Genomic DNA, 18,246 nt, shown 5'->3' with positions numbered 1-18,246 from the left:
GGGAGAGGATGACAGTGACACAGAAAGGGCTCCTAGGAACATCGCCTGCGGGGCTGTGACATCACTGGCAGTGGGATGGAGGGGAAGATGCCTAGGGCCAGAGGACTGTCTTCTTATACTCATTTGCAGCTGTATAACACTGATGGCCTCTGTCAGACATCACCTGGTGTACTGCACACCACACGTTTATGAGAATAAACGGACACACACCAGAGGGCTATGCACTTGGGGTGGCTCTGACTGGCTGCAGTGTGCACAGGTGTGGTACTAGCTACACAGAAGTTCTCCATCCTAAATGCCAGGAGTCAGCTCTACTGCGCAGACAGGAGGGTTGTGGGGAAGGTGTGTGTCTTGCCAAGAGCATGGAGAAACCCTGTTTTGGAGAGTGTACATGAATACCTGCCTCTCTTTCTCTCTCTACCTTCCCTTCACTTCTCCTTCCCATCCACTCATCAACCCCTTCATTTCCTTTTCTCTCTCCATCGTCCACCATGCTTTCTTTTTATTTTTTTTAAATTTGTTTAAGACAGTGGTCGGCAAACCGCAGCTCTTTGGCCCCTTGAGTGTGGCTCTTTCACAAAATACCATGGCTTGGGCAAGTCTATTTTGAAGAAGTGGAGTTAGAAGAAGTTTAAGTTTAAAAAAGTTGGCTCTCAAAAGAAATTTCAATCATTACACTGTTGATATTTGGCTCTGTTGACTGAGTTTGCCGACCACTGGTTTAAGGTATTACAAATAGTAGTACATATGTCTCCCTACCACCACCACCACCTCCCCCTGGCCTCCCCTACCCCCTTGGCATTTGTCTTCGTCCCCCTGCCCCCAGTGTCTTGAGTTTGTTGGTTGTGTTTATATGCATGCATACAAGTCCTTCAGTTGATCTCTTACCCCCCCAAAAAAACCCTTCCCTACCTTCCCACTGTAGTTTGACAGTCTGCTCAATGCTTCTTTGCCTCTGTCTATTTTTGTTCAACAGTTTGTAATGTTCCACCATGCTTTCTTTTCATCCTTTCTCACCTCCTCCCACACCACATATTCTTTTTCCCTTTCATTCCTCTTCCCTTGTCCCAACTTCCCCCTCTTCCCTTTATCCCTCTCATCTCCTCTTTTCTTCCTTCTCTGCTCTCCTCCTAAACTCTCCTCTTCCTACCTCCTCCCTGCCTTCACCTGCCTCTCCCCCATCCCCACCTCTCCCCCTGCTTCTCTTACCTCCATGCTTCCCCTCCCCTCCTCTCTAACCATCTCCCCTCCTCTCCTACTCCCCCGGCTTCCCCTCTCTCCTCCTCCTCTTGCCCCTTTATCACCTCCCTCACTCTCTAACCAATCCTCTTCTTTTCCAAACTTTTCCCCCTTTCTTCCTCTCTTCCTATCTCCTCTCCTCACCTCTCCCTCACCCCTAACTCCACTCACATGGCCCTCATGCCTCTCGGTCTCCTCACCTTCCCTTTTTTTTTTTTTTTTAAGTTAATAAACTTTTATTTATTTAAGGAATTTCACATGTTCTGAGTTCTTCCACTGCCTTAGTTTCTCATGAGTTCAAGTCTTAATCATCTTACTCCCTTTTTTGCTCAATCCTGATGTCATTTCAATCAGTCCACAATCGTTTTAGTTGAGCTTCTTTGATCTACACTTGAATATGGACATGCTTCAAAAACTCTGCACCTATAATTGTTGGGAGCTAATTTCCTCAAACAATTTACTTTAGGGCCGTAGTTCAGGTTTGAGTAGTATCTGCCTGGTTTTTTAATTTCAGACACCCACTAAACATGAGTAAGTGCAAATCTTCACTCCTACAGATAAAACACCAAATAAAAATATTGACAAATGTGTAGTTAAAAACTAAAACTTATACAGCGCTTCCTTTCTATCACCCACATCATCACGTCCTTTCTTCCGCCCTTCAGGTCCCTACGGGCCTTCTCCCACTGGCCCTCGCCTCCCCACCTTCTTCTTTCCTTCCTTCCCCCACCTTTGCCCCGACCCTCCCCGTCCGCCAGGCCCCGCCCCCAGCCTTAGGCCCCGCCCTGCCGGGGTCACGGGGTCGACGGACGCGCGGCGGCCGCAGCGCCCCGTCAGTCACGTGGTCACGTGACGCGATCCAACATGGCGGCGCTGTGGGGCCGCGATGTCGCTTCCTGACGGGGCGGCACGGACGGACGCAGCGGGTGCCGGCCGGGACGCCGGGCCCGCGGCCTCGTTCACCCGCTCGCTCGTGCCGCCGGCCCGCGGGGCTCCCAGCCCCCGCCGGGCTGGTGCCATGCAGGAGAGCCAGACCAAGAGCATGTTCGTGTCCCGGGCCCTGGAGAAGATCCTCGCCGACAAGGAGGTGAAGCGGCCCCAGCACTCCCAGCTGCGCAGGGCCTGCCAGGTGGCGCTCGGTGGGTGAGCCGCTCCTCCGACCCGGCCCCGCGCCGGCCTCCCCACGTCGGCCGTTACCCCACTCGCCCTCAGCCCGGCCTACTGGGCTCCACCTCCCCCCGGCCCCCCGAGTCCCACCCCGCCGCCCTGCTTCTCCACCTCGGGGGAGGCTGATGCCCCGGCACCTCTGGACTGGCCCAAGGTCACCCGGCACGTTGTGGTGGCCGCCACGGCAGGCTCTCCAGCCTCCAGTCTGAGGGCACTGGCCCCCACTCCTCGGCGCTCCGTTTCCTGGTTCCTCCCCTCCCTCAGGAACTCACATGGAGTTCTGGCCTTAAGTTTGTTCTTCACCCGGTTGGGGGTTCTGTGTGAGCGGAGCAGGTGGGGAGGGCCGCTGGCTTTGGAAGTGCCGGATTGGAGGACGTGTTCCTCTCTTTGGGGGAATCTCCCGTAACTCCCTTCAAGGAAGGAATGGAGAGGGTTCTCCTGCGTCTCCCAGGTACCGTGTGGGAGAGACTTGTGTGGGCGCTCCACTCCAGTTAGGGAGTCGGTGAAGAGCAAAGACACTCGTCTGGTTTGTTCACTTCTGGGTCCCCTGCACCTGCTACGGTGCCTGGCACATGGTAGATGCCGGTTGAATAGACCCCTCGTTATGGAAAGAGGGAGAGGACGCTGACTCACAACTAGTTAAAACCTTCATAGTTCATGCCAACATTAGCATCCTACTTTTCAGTTTTAAGTCAACAAATACTCGTCAGATGTCCACTGTGTACCAAGCACTGTGATGGGCACTGAGGATATATCGTGGGAACAAGTCAGACAAGATAGTTGCCCTTTAAAGAGTGTATACTCTTTTTTAAAAAAAATATATTTTATTGATTTTTTACAGAGAGGAAGGGAGAGAGATAGAGAGCTAGAAACGTCGATGAGAGAGAAACACCGACCAGCTGCCTCCTGCACACCCCCTACTGGGGATGTGCCCGCAACCACCGTACATGCCTCTGACCGGAATCGAACCTGGGACCTTTCAGTCCGCAGACCGACGCTCTACCACTGAGCCAAACCGGTTTCGGCTAAAGAGCGTATACTCTTAATAGGAGAGAGAAAATAAGTAAATAAGAAAGTTAATGAGACATCCTGAATACTAATGAGTAATTTTGTAAAAATAAAAGAGCAAGATGTGATAATAAAGGAATGCTTTTGATAAGGTGTCAAGAAAGTAATCCTTCCTGAGGAGGTAACATTTGAACTGAATACTGAAAGGCATGTACTCCATGTGGAGTTTGGGCGAAGAGAGTTCTGGGCGGTGAGGATCAATACAATTGACTAGATCTGGCTTCGCTGCCCCTATGCCTTTGGTTTGGAATATGTAAAAAGACCTGTTTTTCCTAACAAACTGAGTAAATGGAAAGTTTTCTTTTCTGCAGAGTTTGAGATTGCCATCACCTTTCTCTCTTTATCTGGTTCAAGGTACAGTGCTGAGATTCTTCTCTTGGGGCCTGGGACTGGGCTTGTGAATTTTCCACTCCTCTGGGAAGAAGATCCATGGCTTTTATCAGATTCCCATAAGGGTCAGACTCCCTAAGGGGTCAAGAACGATTGATATAGAGGTTGTTTTGTGGAGGAATTTACTGAGATTTAGACTTGTAAAGCTTTTCTGTTCAGAAAACCAAGGCTAAGGGTCGGATATCATTTTATCAGGAATGCTCAGTAAGCACTACAAAGCAGCTTGTTAGGCCAAAAGCCTGGTACTTATAACTCTACTTGGAAATCTGCCTGGATTCTATCCTGTCACTATTACTTTTAAGTGTATTGTCATTTACACGATTCAAAATAGTTATTTGGGCCCTAGCTGGTTTGGCTCAATGGATAGAGCGTTGGACGGCAGACTGGAGGGTCCCAGGTTCAATTCTGGCCAAGGGCTCATGCCTGGGTTGCAGGCTCCATCCCCAGTGGGGGGTGTGCAGGAGGCAGCTGATCAATGATTCTTTCTCATCATTGATGTTTCTATCTCTCCCCCTCCCTTTCTCTCTAAAATCAATAAATATTTTTTTAAATAGTTATTTGGCAGAAAAGTCTCCATTCCTTCCTCAGAAAACAATATATAATTTTCACCAAATTGTATATCTCATTCTTGGAATCTACTTATAAAATGGATCCTAAAGGGCCATAATATTGAGAGCTTATTAGACATTTTTGGATCATGTCTTTCTTCAGAAATTCATATTTTTCCAGCCCAAATTGTGAAATGCATGTTCAGTGTGTTAGTAGTGAATGTAAAGGAAGCCTGTAAAGGAAGTAATTCGACCATAGGTTAAGTGAATAGCAAATTGACACAGTGGCTCATCGTCATAAAATTGAGTAATAGGAGCTATAATGAGACCTACGCTTAGTGTTGAGTTGAACCAGCCATCTTGTTTAAGACAACAATTGTGTGTTATTGCTGTTACATAAAAATGACCGTTTTACTTATAAACAGTAGAAATCATATAGCAAGTACCTGGTGAGATTTCACTCTGCCTCTCAGAACACAGTCCTCTTTCCAGTAAAAGGAGCCAAAATGAGCCTGTGTAGAAGAAGGGTTGCAACATAGCTAGTATTTTAGAGGTTACCATATATGGATTATTATTAATTTTTTATAAGAGGAATGTTAAATGACTACTCAAAGTCTAAATGCTTGAATGAGAAGAGCACTTAACAGAAAACAGCTTCTGTGATATGAGTCCAAGTGTAGCTTGTCAGGGGAGGGGAGAGCGGCTGCTGGATAGGGATTAGGAGTGTGTGCTCTCGACTGGTTTCCCATGCCTTCCACTTGTTATCTTTGTGATCTTGGAGAGATCTACCTTCCTTGTAGGGTTATTATAAAGTTAGTTGACATGTGCAAAGAACTTGGCATGCAGTAGGTGCTCTGTAAAGGCTTGCTGCTATTACTTATATTTATTATTTTAAGCTACAAACCACAGAAACTATAAGTGCTCTGGCTTAATGTATATTAACCTACATTGGTTCCTCGTTCAGCAATGGCTTTTTGCTTTATTTGGTTTGTAGATGCAATAAGAATTTAATTACATGACAAAGATTGTGTTTATTGCTAAATAAATCCAATGAAGATGGGGTGGTTGTCTCTTGTAAAAACAATGATGATCAAGATGGAAAAAGTTTGGAGTAATCTCACTGATTCATCTCCACTAAATGCCAGATGCATAGATAGAGACTCCCAAGTAGGGGTTTGTGTCCTTCCAGCCTTTATCTGGAGAAATCAGAAGAGCCCATCAGAGTATTCATCACCACAAGGACATTGTGGCTCTTTATCATGTTAACAAATTTTTGACATATAAGTAATCTTGAACCTTTCAGCCTCTGTTGGGTAACATAATTATATCATTAAACCTCCCTTTCATGTCTTACTTAAGAGCCATTTTCCCCCCATGATCTCTCCTTAACTATATTTCTACTCTTTTTTATTTTTAATCCTCACCCTAGGATATGCTTATTGATTTTAGAGAGAGAGTGAGAGAAATATCAATCAGTACCTTCTTTACATGCCCTGACCAGGATTGAACCTGCAGCCTAGGTATATACCCTGACTTGGAATCGAACCCACAACCTTTAAGTATATTGGATGACACTCCAACGCAGCTGAGCCACCTGGTCAGGGTACCTGCTCTTGAACTATATGGAATTTGTAGATTTGACAAGATAATTGAGTGCTTTTTAAATTGGGCATAGAAAATTTTGTCTGGAAATCTGAAAAACAGCAACTGAATTGTTCTAGCACTACATATATATGAGATACAGTATCTTATTTAATAATGTAATATGCACAAATGGCCAAGTAAGGGTTAAGTGTTCTATAATTGCTGTCATTATTCTTAGTCATTATCAAGAATATGTGAAGCGAATAGCAAACATACCTATGTTTTTCAAATGTAATTGAATGACTTTTAAAAAATTGAATTTATTTTTTAGAGTAGTTTTAGAATCACAGCAACATTGTATTAAAGGTACAGAGAATTCTCACATAGCCCCTGCCCCACATGCATAGCCTTTCCCATTATCACTATCTCTCACCAGAGTGGTACATTTATTACAATTGATGAACCTAAATTATCATTAATGTAGTCACCCAGTTGAGTGACTTTTTAACATCACATGCCATGAGCTTTACATGCAGTTTAGTTCTTACTGTTATCCTCATTGAGGCCCAGAGAAGTTGGCCAGCATAATTCAGCCAGTAAGCAGTGGAGCTGGGGTGTGAACCCAGGCAGTCTGGCTCCAGAGCCCAAGAACTATTACTATCAATGCTGTATTGTTTATCCATATAAAAGTTCTTATGAAGTCTTTAAACAGTTATTAGACTGCAGTGATGTTTCTATGCAAATGAAGTTTTGATAAAGTTACTGTAAGGAAACCACTCAGTAAGTAAAGAGACCATATTTTCTATAGTTGGGATGTATTTGAAAGGCTTCTACTGAAAAAGATCACAACTATTTTTCCTGCAGGGTTTTACTGCATAGGTCTTTGGTTAACTTTAATTTATGGACTAATGGGAAGAGGTAAATAAGGGTAAAGAGCTGGTTTCCCATAAGTTTCATTTGAGTTATTAAGTTCTTCTGATTTATGACATCTCTCTCTCTTCATCAGCAGTAAACTCTCTCATATTAATTCTGGAGTTGTGGCCTGTAATTGATGTCCGTCTTGGGTCCAGTAGGGAAAGGGAAACCAAGGCCCAGAGAGCAACTTGTCCACATCTGCACAGCCAGATGGGGAAACATATACAACACAGCTCTCGCCTGACATAAATGATAAATTAATCTTTAGATTTTCTACTTAACTGTTAAATATATGGGATTAAGAGATATGTGGCTCTTTGGAGAGCTTAGCTTGAGCTGTCTAATGGCATGATGATGGTGGAAACCAGACTGGAGTGGGTTGAGGCATGAGTGGGAGGGAAGGAAATAGTGATCTCAGACAACTCTTTTCCAGAGTTCGGTTGTGGTGTGAAGGGGAGGAGGAGATACGGATCATGGGACGTTTTCTTTCTGTTGTTTATGTTTTTTTAAGATATGAAAGATTTGTTTAAATGTCATTGGGAAGGAGCCAATTAAGAGAGTACATTCATAAATCTTAGTTGTATATTAATGTACAAAAAAAACACAATTAACATTTATACATCCATCTGGTGGTAAATTGCTTTTTCCTCCATATGATGATGATGATGTTCTAATTTTGATGTGTTCAAAATAACTTTTTTCACTATTAGGAAGAACCTCAGTGCAAAATTTGAAAAATAAATATTTTTAAAATCCCTAAATTGTCATAGCAGATATAGTAAGACTTTAAAATGATATATAGAATAAAATAATTTAATTTTAGCAAATTCTGATATTTTGATTGGGCATTTTGTTTTTGAATGCTGTATATATAAAAGTTCTGAGGAATAACGGGACTCCAGAGCCTGGCAGATTACTCTTTGTTGAAAAGTTTTATAATGATTCTTTGAGAGGAGGTCATCTCTCTGGAAGCAGCATCTAAAAATTGGATTTTGGTTATTGAAAGGTATTTATTTATTGGAATGGTGGAATATTCATTGAGAACTGAGTTTGAAACTTTGCTTATTCATTAGTCCTGTGAACCTGAGCTAATAGGTTAGCTTTTTTGAGCCTGAGTTTCCTGAGATGATAAAGGTAAAAATACCTGTGCCACAGGATTATTGTAATGGTTAAGTGAATTAATGCAATAGGGAAATTACTGACACAGTACCTGGCACCTAACAAATGACCCGCTAAAATTCAGAGGCATTGATGTTACCATATTTAAAGGAGAAGGAACTGAATGCTTGCTCTTCTCTATCTTCCCTATTCATTGGTTTATGGACCTTTTCGCTGGTCTCTGACATTTGGAGACCAGAGAAGCAAGTGGTTGGATGAATTTAGAGCTCTGTCCTGTACTTGTAAATCTCAGGGAAGATTCTGTAAGCAGTGTTGGGAAAACAGTAAGACCATTCTTTATGGAAAGAGTGAACTTGTGAAAAGCGTGTACTTAATCAGCAAGTACATGGAGTCTCCTACATAAATAGCTCAGCACTGTATTTAGTTCTCACCATTTTCACCAGGCTTAGGGGCCTGCCAGGAAAATACTTGACTTTCTTTCCAGCAAGGTTATCTTAGAAAAGAGTTTTTATGTTTGTTCATCCTGGAGTCTTCCTATAAGAAACTTCTTTTGGTTTACTGTCTTGGTTGTAAATAAATCTTTTAACTTTTTGTTAGCTATTTTATTAGGTTTTATAGATTTACAGGGAGAATAGCCTTCTTGTGCTAGGACATAAAACTCTTAAATTTTCCCTCAGCCCTAGGGCGTGGTCAGTTTATATTTGTTCTTTATGTAATTCTTTTTCCTGTTGGCTAAACAAGCTGAAATTCGTTTAGACAGTATTTATTTGGGTGTCACACCTGGTGTTATGATGCAAGGAAAAAAAAAAAAAAAACAAGGACCCTGTTCTGTTCTCATGGAGTTTGCAGTTAATGGAGAAGAAGGGCATTGTTCAAATGATCTAGTCCTCTGGGCCATACTAGCAACTTGAGAAATCCCAGGAATGAGAGAAGCCTGGTCCTGCAAGGGGAGTGAACAAGAAGTGAGGGAAAACTTTCCTGAGGAAGTCTGGAGATCTGAATGATAAATAAAAATTAAGTAAGTCAGGGTCAGAGGTATTTTGGCAGTATGGGGAAGCAGCATGTGTAAAGGTCCTGTGGCAACAAGGTGGTATACCTGTTAAGGAAACTATATGCAAATTTACAGTTATAAAAAAAAAAAAAAAAGTCAGGGGAAGAATGTTTGAGGATGAAGTAGGAGTTGTAGGCCAGGGCCCTTGGAGATCATTGTGAGGAGTTTGACTTTTAGTCCAAAAGCAGTGAAACAACACTGAAGAGTTCTAAACAGGGAAGAAGGTGATGGGATGACTGGTTTTGTATTTTGGAAAGATCACTTGGGCCATTGTGTTCAGAACATCTTAGAGCAGGGATGGGGGACATCTGGCCCATGAGCTATATAAGTTCCACAAAATCATTTGGTCTGGCCCTGCCAAGGCATTATGGGTGGGTTAATTAAATATTTGACCAAATATAGCAGACTAAATTTTAAGTTGATAGTTTTATATGGCCTGCGTATGATGTTATAAGCATCCAAATGGCCCTTGGCAGAAAAAAGATCCCCCACCCATGTCTTAGACTGAGGAAGACCAGAGCCATTGACAACTATCCAAATGAGAGATGTCAGTGGCTTGGACTTAGCGTGGTGACAATAGAAATGGAGCAAAATGAATGGTTTCCCATTTGCTTAAAAGGTAAAGCTAACAAAACCCGCTGATGGATTGGGTAAGAATGTGAGAAGGAGGATTGCTAAGACTGTTAAGTTTCTAACTCACCCAACTGGATGGATGTTGGCTCCGTTCTTCAAAATGGGAGTGTGGGAAGATCATCTGGGAAGAGGATGGGGTCAGGGATGGATTGGGACTTGGGTGTGTTGAGTATTACCTACCTTTGAGCATCCATTTGGACAGTTGGAGTGGGAAATGCATAGATATATGAGCCTGGTGTTCATAAAACAGGCCTGAGATGAAAATCGAGATTTGGGAGTCATCAGAGTCTGTGTGGGGACCGAAGATATAGGTGGGGGTAGATGGCCTGAAGAGAGAGTAAAGGGAAGGAGGGCCTGAGGAACCCAGCCCGCTCTGGCTGAGTAGAGGAGGCTAAGTCTGTAAGGGAAATGAAGAAAAGATGGGCTGACAAGAGGCAGAAGGCAGATGAGAATGTGTGCTTAAGAAGCATAGAAAATTTCAAGAAGGGTGAGGTCAGTAATAAGGTCAAATGTTGTAGGGAGCTCAGGTCAAATAGATACTGGAAAAATGCCTATCAGATTGAGTGGTATCTGGTGAATTTAGCTTGAGCTGTTTTGGTGGTGCAGTGAAGTGAAAGCCAGGTTGGAGTGGGATGAGGAAATAGACAGCACAGACAACTCTCTCACATGGAAGTCGTGGAAGTTGTATTGTGTAGAGGTGTGTTGCTTTTTTGAATTTATTTATTTAAAGGTAAAAGCTTGAACTTGTTTCAGTGTCATTGGGAAGGGAGCCCGCTGAGGGAAAAAGCTAAATGCAGGAATGAGAAAGGACAGTTTATTCAATAAGTATTGAGTGACTACTCCATGCCTAGGAATTCCTAGGTACTGGGAATTCAATAGTGCAGAAAACAGGCAAGAGTGTCTGATTATAGAGTTTATATTCTACTGAGGAAAACCAATAATAGATTGATACATAATATTCAAGGTTGGTAAGTACAGTGAAGAAAGATTAGAAAAAATGAGTCAGAATAAAGTGAAAAAATAAAGCAGATAAGGAGATACAGATGATGAGAGGTAGGGATGACAGTTTTAAGTGGTGAGGGAAGGACTCTGAAGAGATGTCATTTGAACACTGATCTGAAAGAAGTGAAGGGGAAGCCATGGGAGGGAGGGCCTTCCAGGCAGCAGGAAAAACAAGTGCAAAGGTCCAAAAACAGAAAAACCCAATAAGTAGGCTGGAGGCAGGTGGTAGAAGGTGAGGTCAGAGGGATAGCAGGGGGCCAGATCTTACAAAGGCTTAGAGGCCAAGGTCATGATTTTGTATTTTACTCAGAGTGAGATGAGAAGCCAGTAGAGAGCTTTGAGCAGATGAGCTTATATCATCTGATTTACATTCTAAGGGAATCCTTCTGGCTTCTGTGTGGAGAAAAATGTGGGGTGGGAGGGCAGATAAGATCTAAAGCAGTAAAACCAGTTAAGAGGCATTTATAGTGGTTTGGGTGGGAGATGATGGTGGAGGCCTGGTCAGAAGTGATAAGATTCTGTGTAATGTGGAAAGCATGAAGTTCCTGAGAAGGCAGGTAGGGATGGGCTACTGCAGAACTGGAGGGATTGGACACCAACTGTCTTCTAGCAGGAGTAGAGGTGGTAGGTGCAGAAGAAGTCAATTTGTAGGTTTGCTAGTACCCGTGTTTCCCCGAAAATAAGACATCCTCCGAAAATAAGACCTAGCGCATGGAAAGATAAGACATCCCCTGAAAATTAGACCTAGCACAACTTTGGGAGAAAAAATAAATATAAGATGCTGTCTTATTTTCGGGGAAACAGGGTAGGAAGTAGAGGGAGTCTCCTTGGGGCAGCTTTTAATTTCTGTGTGAAGTAGGGGCCACTCCATCGATAGTGAGTAAAGAGTGGTGATAATTAGGAGGGAAAGGGGGGGTGTTCAGGAGAGCAGAGAAATGTGCAGTAGTCATTGTAGAGCGTTAGAAAAGATGTGCTTAAGTAGCAGTATTTAGGGGTGCTAACTATGGCTTTATAGATCTGCCAACTTGATCTGTTGTCAGAGGTCTGGTTTTTAGGTGGGAGCGGGTCAAAAGGAGATGGTAGTACAATCTAAGTTTGAGATTTTGCCAGAAGTTAAGAGTAAAGGTCAGAGAGAGAGAGTGTGTCAAGACTATTGATTGCCTATCATTCAGATAACAATCCTGCTAATGGATTCTGTTCTGGAAAGTGAAGAAATGGGAAACCTGATATATTAGCCTTGTCAAAGTTTGACAGGTCCAAAATAGGCCCTTCTTGCAGTTGAGTAGGTCAATTGGAAGGAAGGAGGCTGTGGGCAGAGAGCAGGAAGGAGCTGGAAGTACCACCGTTGCACATGGGGACAAGATTCGCAGTGTCACCAGCCACATCAGGGTGGCTTAGGGGAAGGAGATCATTGGAGGGCGAGTTGAAGGAATTGAAGGCAGCCTAGTAGAGAGGGGTTTGGCGGGTCAGATGTGTGAGGAGAAGTAAAGGTTTGAAGGGAGTAAAGGTTTAAAGTCCCATGTTGTAGAACTGCGGGAGCTGACCAGTGATGGCACTGTGGAGCTTGGGAGTCGAGGAGAGAATGTGACTTAGTGCCAAAGTCACTGATTAATGGGGAGGTATGACCCAGGAGGTTCATAGATGGCAGCCACGCCCAGAAAGGATTTCCCGGGAAAGCCTTGTGGCTTTTCCACTGAAGCCACCCCTCCCCACTCAGGTCTCCTTTCTTTCCAGCCTACTTTTTTATTGCTTCTAATTGCCCAGTTGGCAGTTGGGAAGCAGTGCCTAGTAAGAAGTGGAGCAGTAAATGGAGCAGCTGTGACCTACCATATGCTTCCCTTACTCCCCCCCCCCCCCCACCTCCTCCTCGTCATCATTGACGGGTTCTGGAGTGCCGACTCTGGAGCAGCCAGTCTGGGTGTGAATCCTGACTGCACAGTAGCTCCTCCGTGCTGTGGGCAGGTGACTTCACCTCTAGAGCTCGAATTCCTCACCTGTATGACAGTTAAGGATAAGAGTGCTCTTGCTTCCATGGGTTGTGGTGAGGACTGAATGGACACCTGCCACTAGTGAATGTCCGCTGTTTTGATAATGGTTTTCTTTTTTCCCTTGGCTTTGTCTGTTTCCATCTATGGCACTAGAGATTTTGCACTGTTGCTAACTCCTGTTTTAAGATAAGAACAAGACACTTATTGACCCCCTGCTGTGTGCCACATAATGCCTTAGCCATTAATCTCACAGTACCTTTCTCATGGGGTATTTGAGAGAAGTACCTGCACCCAACTGCCTATCACAGTCTCTTAAGCACAGGGGGTGCCTTTATCCTTTTTGTTGTTAATTCTCACCCAAGGATATTTTTTCCATTGATTTTTGGAGAGAATGAAAGGAAGGGAAGGAGAGAGAGGGGAGAGAGGCCAGGAAAGGGGATTGGGAGACTCCAGAGCCAAGTTGTAAAAGCCTCCCCAAGGCATATGGAGTTCATTAGAGTAGCACAAAAACCAGTGTTTTGTGGCATTCACAGTTTGACATAGTGATAGCAAAACCAACATTTATATTGTTCTGCATTTACAGTTTGTACAGAGTAATTCTGCATGCTTATTTGAGAGTCAAGGTACCTAAGAGGTTATGAACATGGACTCTGGAGCCCAAATTTTGGGTTCAAGTCTTCCTCCACTTAATATCTTGGGTCTTGTTTTTTCATCTGTAAAATTTAACAGGATCTGGCTTGAATCCTGACCCTCTGACTTCTTAGTTGCTCGTTGGCTCAGGCTGAGCAACATACAACTTGTACAAAACTTCGATATTTTGTCCTCACAGTGCTCATCATAGTCCTCAAAAGTCACTTTTATCCTCTGCAGTTACTTTTTGGTAGTCAATAAAGCACTTCCTTTTGGATTCTTCCCTACCCCTTAAAGCAAAGATTGCAGAATGGTAGCTACAGGGTCAGGGTAGCCTGCAAAACAGTTTTATTTGAGCCATATATTTTTTAATAGTAGAAGTTGCTTTGAATTGCAGTCAGAACTTTCACTTTAAATCCAAGTCAAACAACTGGCACTCTAGGCTGAGGGTCTCTAGAGGTATCAGTCAGCTGGAGCAGAGGTGCTGCTGTACCCTTAGCCCTTTTGGGTTGGGAGGGGTCCTCCCTGCCCTTACTGTCCTACACCCCTGAGGTTCCCTACCTGGTGGCTCCCATAGGCCTTTAAGTGTGTAATCCCTGCACTTGATTTTATAGCCATGGGTACCTCCGTAACTAGCAATCCTGATGATAGATTCACAGGTTGGTGGGTTGAGACCAGTGGCATTCCAGAACAGATTGTTTTAAAGCTTTTGGGTTATCAGGGACTCTAGCAAAGGCCTAATTCTTTAAGAAACGTTTACAGACTAAGCTTAACTTTAACAAGGTAGCCATGATTAGAAGGAAACTTTATATTTGTAAAGTGCTCCTCAAGTGTGTCATAAAGGGACAATTTTACCACCAAGCAGAACCTTCAGGTTATAGATGTAGATTTCTGGAGGCTAAAAGCTTAGCTACCAGCCTCATGGGTTAGATTTCATGGGTCCCTTCCATAGCCTGGGGGCTTCAGCTTAGAGGAAGCCAGAACTATTTCCTTAGTGTATCCTTTTCCCTGAAGGGCAGGAACCATGCCACAGAGCTCTCTTAACAAACTGTGTCACAGGCCTTATGGTCCATGAGCAAAATGCTTGATATTAATCATGTGGGTATTTGGCTCCTGTTTTCTCAATGCAGTAAGAAGATGTTGAAAAATTGGTTTGAAGGTTAGATTTTGCCATATCTAGTGAGTCTAGGTATTCAGTTTTTACATCTAAAGTTCAGTCTAGAATAGGTGTGAAAAAGAAATTTGTAACCTTCAGATCTATGTTCTGGGGTTGTTAGGATAACTAATGCCATATTCAAACCAATGGCTCTCAAGTTGTGCAAAGAAGGCTGGTGTTTTGGACATTACCTGGATATGTGCATGGCATTCAGGGTAGGCTGCTTCATTGGTTCATGTTGGTGATACATTGAGCCTAACATATATGAACATGTATGATTGAATGGGTGTAGTGAATTCTGGGTATTTAGATAGGGTGTTCAATGTTGTAAACCTTAGTACTTCTGTAAATAAGACTATCTCTTTGACATTGTGATTTCTGAATAATAACATTTATTTCTGTAAGTGTAACCTCCATGGTTAATCATCCTACTACTTAGACAACTTTTGATATTTGTTTGCAGTTTTCCATGCATATTTTTATATAGCTGAAGTATTATTGTATTACCATGCTGCATTGATAACTACATTAACATACATTTTGTAGAATAGGGAAGTAGCTAGAACATGGACTATGGAGCCAAAATGCCTGAGTTCCATTTCTGGTTCCCCAGTTCCTGATAGGTAACAGGAGGCAAGTTACCTAACTTTTCTGTGCCTTAGTTTCCCATGACAAATCAGTGATTCTCAACAGGGGCAGTTTTGCCCTAAGGAACACCTGGCAATGCCTGGAGACATACTTGGTTATCAAGATGCAGGGGACAGGTGGGAGGTATGTTACTGGCCAGAGAATGCTGCTAACCATCCCCGAGTGCACAGGACAGCTCCAAACTAAATTATCTGCCCCCAGGTGTTACTAGTGCTGAGGCTGAGAAGTCCTGCTCTAAGTAAGAGATAATAGTACCTACCTCATGGGATTGTTATGAGTACTAACTAGGTTAAAATATGTAAAAAATTTAGAACAACACCTAGCATGCAACTGCTGTGTGTTAGCTATTACGGTTTATATAATCATTTTCATCACTTCACATCTGTATTTCTGTACTTTACAATCTTATAAATATTATTTTAATAGTTTATGAATATCTTTAGTAAAGTTTCCTTTTATATAAACATTGCATACTCCTAACAGGCTTTTCTCTTTTCCTCATTAGATGAAATTAAAGCAGAAATAGAAAAGCAGAGGTAAGCTGGGGCACTTTCTCCTTGCTAACTTACAATATTAAGGGAGTAGGTGGTGACTAAGGGAACCCATTTCTCTACATATTTTCTTATATTTCTGATCCTTGGGCAGCACACACTTTCCTAGCCCAGGGCCAAACACATTGTAGAACTCTGTGTGTTTGAGCCGATGCTAGGTTAACAGGTTACTGGCTCAATAACTGTGTATTTGGAGGAAAGAGTAAGAAATAAGAAAGGTCAGGTTAATGCTGTACCTTTTCTTGACAAGAGGTAAAGCCCTTGCTTCTTGTATGTCATGCTTCCTTAAGCAGGACAGCTTGCCCCTGTGTCTGTTCCTCATCTTCACAGTAATGAAGCCAGTTAGTCACATTTCAGAAATAGAGCTCTGACATGGCAATGCCAAGATTCACTCCAGGACACAGTCAGTACACCTCTATAATCTGAGACCTTGCACTTGGGTATTTTGTCCAAATGCATGTATGTATTAACTTGGATTGTTTAGCCCCACAGATGCAGTTTGTAGGTATTTTTAATTAAGTGATTGCAGATGGGATGGGAAGTTAGAGTTAGGTGTAGGAAGAGCGAGCTTTTTGTTTTCTCATTTTCCCACACTGGCCCTCTCCTGCTTTTTTTCCTAGGCTTGGAACTGCCACACCACCAAAGGCAAATTTCATTGAAGCTGACAAGTATTTCCTTCCATTCGAGCTAGCTTGCCAGTCCAAGTCCCCACGGGTGGTCAGCACATCTCTTGACTGCTTACAGGTATCATGTTTAAACTTTATTGTGTAAAGGGGGCTCTCTGCAGGCCACATTGATGATTCCCCTACTACTCAGAATACTCTCCGGGGTGACAGAAAAAGGAACATTCCAGCTTATTCTTTTTGTTTGTTTGTTTGTTTTAATTGATTTTTTACAGAGAGAAAGGGAGAGGGAGAGTTAGAAACATTGATGAGAAACATCGATCAGCTGCCTCCTGCACACCCCCTACTGGGGATGTGCCTGCAACCAAGGTACATGCCCTTGACCAGAATCGAATCTGGGACCCTTGTGTCATGATGAAAGGAAGTTAGAGGAGACTAATCTCTTTAGCTAAAAAAAGAATTCATTCCCTAAAAATACTATTTTGTTGATCTCTTTTATGTATGTTTTTCTAAATGAAACCTTTAGCATTAGTTGAAATATTTGCTGCACATGGACACTTAAGGAAATTTTATTTAATCTCTTCCTTGATGGCATTAAAATTCATAAAATCAAGTAGAGAAATATATATATATATAACCAAATCTCATTATTTGTAGTAAAAATCTTATAAAGTTGTTATATGGGAACATGAGCCCCTTCCCCTGCTCCAACCCCCCCTCCCACTCTGTGGGAAGACAGTAAGGGCCATCAGTTAAGCAGACTGAGACCTTGGGAGCCTGGCCAGCTCCTCAGGCAGGAAAAGCGCGTTTTTTTATCTTCCACAAGCCTGTCCCCTTCCCCTGCATGCCCTGTTTTTCTCTACTTTCTGTACTCTGTAAAACCTGTGTTGGGAAAGGCTGGGTGATTGAAACAATAGCACCAAAATACTGCCTCCAGTGTGGCCCATCGAAGGCCAGATGGGACCTTGCTGTTCATCCTCACTGGTGGCAGCTGGTGTGGCAGTAAACTTGACTTTGGGAATCCAAGGGCAATACCCTAAGGTTTTCTGGGATCTCAGCACTTTACATAACAGTTTCAAACACTGGTTTAGTAAATTCTGTACTATTGTTCCTAGAAGAAATACAGAGTTAGGTTCCCTTGAGCCTCTGGCCCCAGCATGTTCATCAGCTGATCAGTATGTAACTGTTCTCTGGGTGTTTTGTTTAAAGACACCTTATTTGCTATATATATTACTGATTCATTAAGAGTGAACTCACAGTGGGGGGAGGAGGGATTAATGGAGGGATGAGGACACATATATAATACCTTAATCAATAAAGAAATTTAAAAAAAAAAAAAAAAGAGTGAGCTCACAGTCCACAGTATTTGCACTTGCCTGAACAAAATTTACTTAATACACATAATGTCTGCATAAAGCACATCATTGTCATCTTTCTCTTAGGAACACTAAACAGCACTTAAGCACTAATTTGGGGGCTATTTTAAATGGCAAAAAGGACAAAATGGGAAAAACATAGAATTAATGGACCACAAAAAAGATACTGCTTACAGTATGAGAGCTGACTCAAGAAGGCAGAGTGTCGCCTTGTTTGATCTCAGCTGGGAACCTGTGCATTAAGTGATTCAAATTTTTCACTGCTTACTCAGTACATGTCTGCAAATGACCACAAATCACCACAACTATTGATTTTGGGCTTACAAATACATTTTAGTGAGTGAGTGCATTTACAGATACAAAATCTGCAAATAATGAGGATCACCTGTATTTAGATCACCATTAACCTTGTCATAAATTACCTTTTACTAGTGAAGAAGCAGGAGTAGAGAAGTTAAGGTAACTTGTTCAATAATATACAGATAATAAAAGACAGAAATAGGGCTACAAATTGGATTTAATTCCTGGTCCAGCATCCCTATATATATATTTTTTTTC

The 18,246-nt window shown here is 42.7% G+C and overlaps 1 protein-coding gene across 1 annotated transcript in view; it reads left to right on the top strand.

The window, feature by feature from the left end:
* Positions 1–2,035: 2,035 nt before the first annotated feature.
* Positions 2,036–18,246, top strand: part of ARFGEF2 (ARF guanine nucleotide exchange factor 2) — an 85,453-nt gene continuing 69,242 nt past the window's right edge. Inside the window, exons 1-3 of the mRNA XM_084886926.1 lie at positions 2,036–2,378; positions 15,644–15,674; positions 16,310–16,433. Of these exons, the coding sequence (XP_084743052.1) occupies positions 2,126–2,378; positions 15,644–15,674; positions 16,310–16,433 (408 nt within the window). The 5' untranslated portion in view covers positions 2,036–2,125. The remainder of the gene's footprint in view (positions 2,379–15,643; positions 15,675–16,309; positions 16,434–18,246) is intronic.

Source organism: Pipistrellus hanaki (genome assembly GCF_964339955.1).
Source record: "Pipistrellus hanaki genome assembly, chromosome: 6".
Lineage (NCBI taxonomy): Eukaryota > Metazoa > Chordata > Mammalia > Chiroptera > Vespertilionidae > Pipistrellus > Pipistrellus hanaki.
This window is presented reverse-complemented; position numbering and strand designations above follow the sequence as displayed.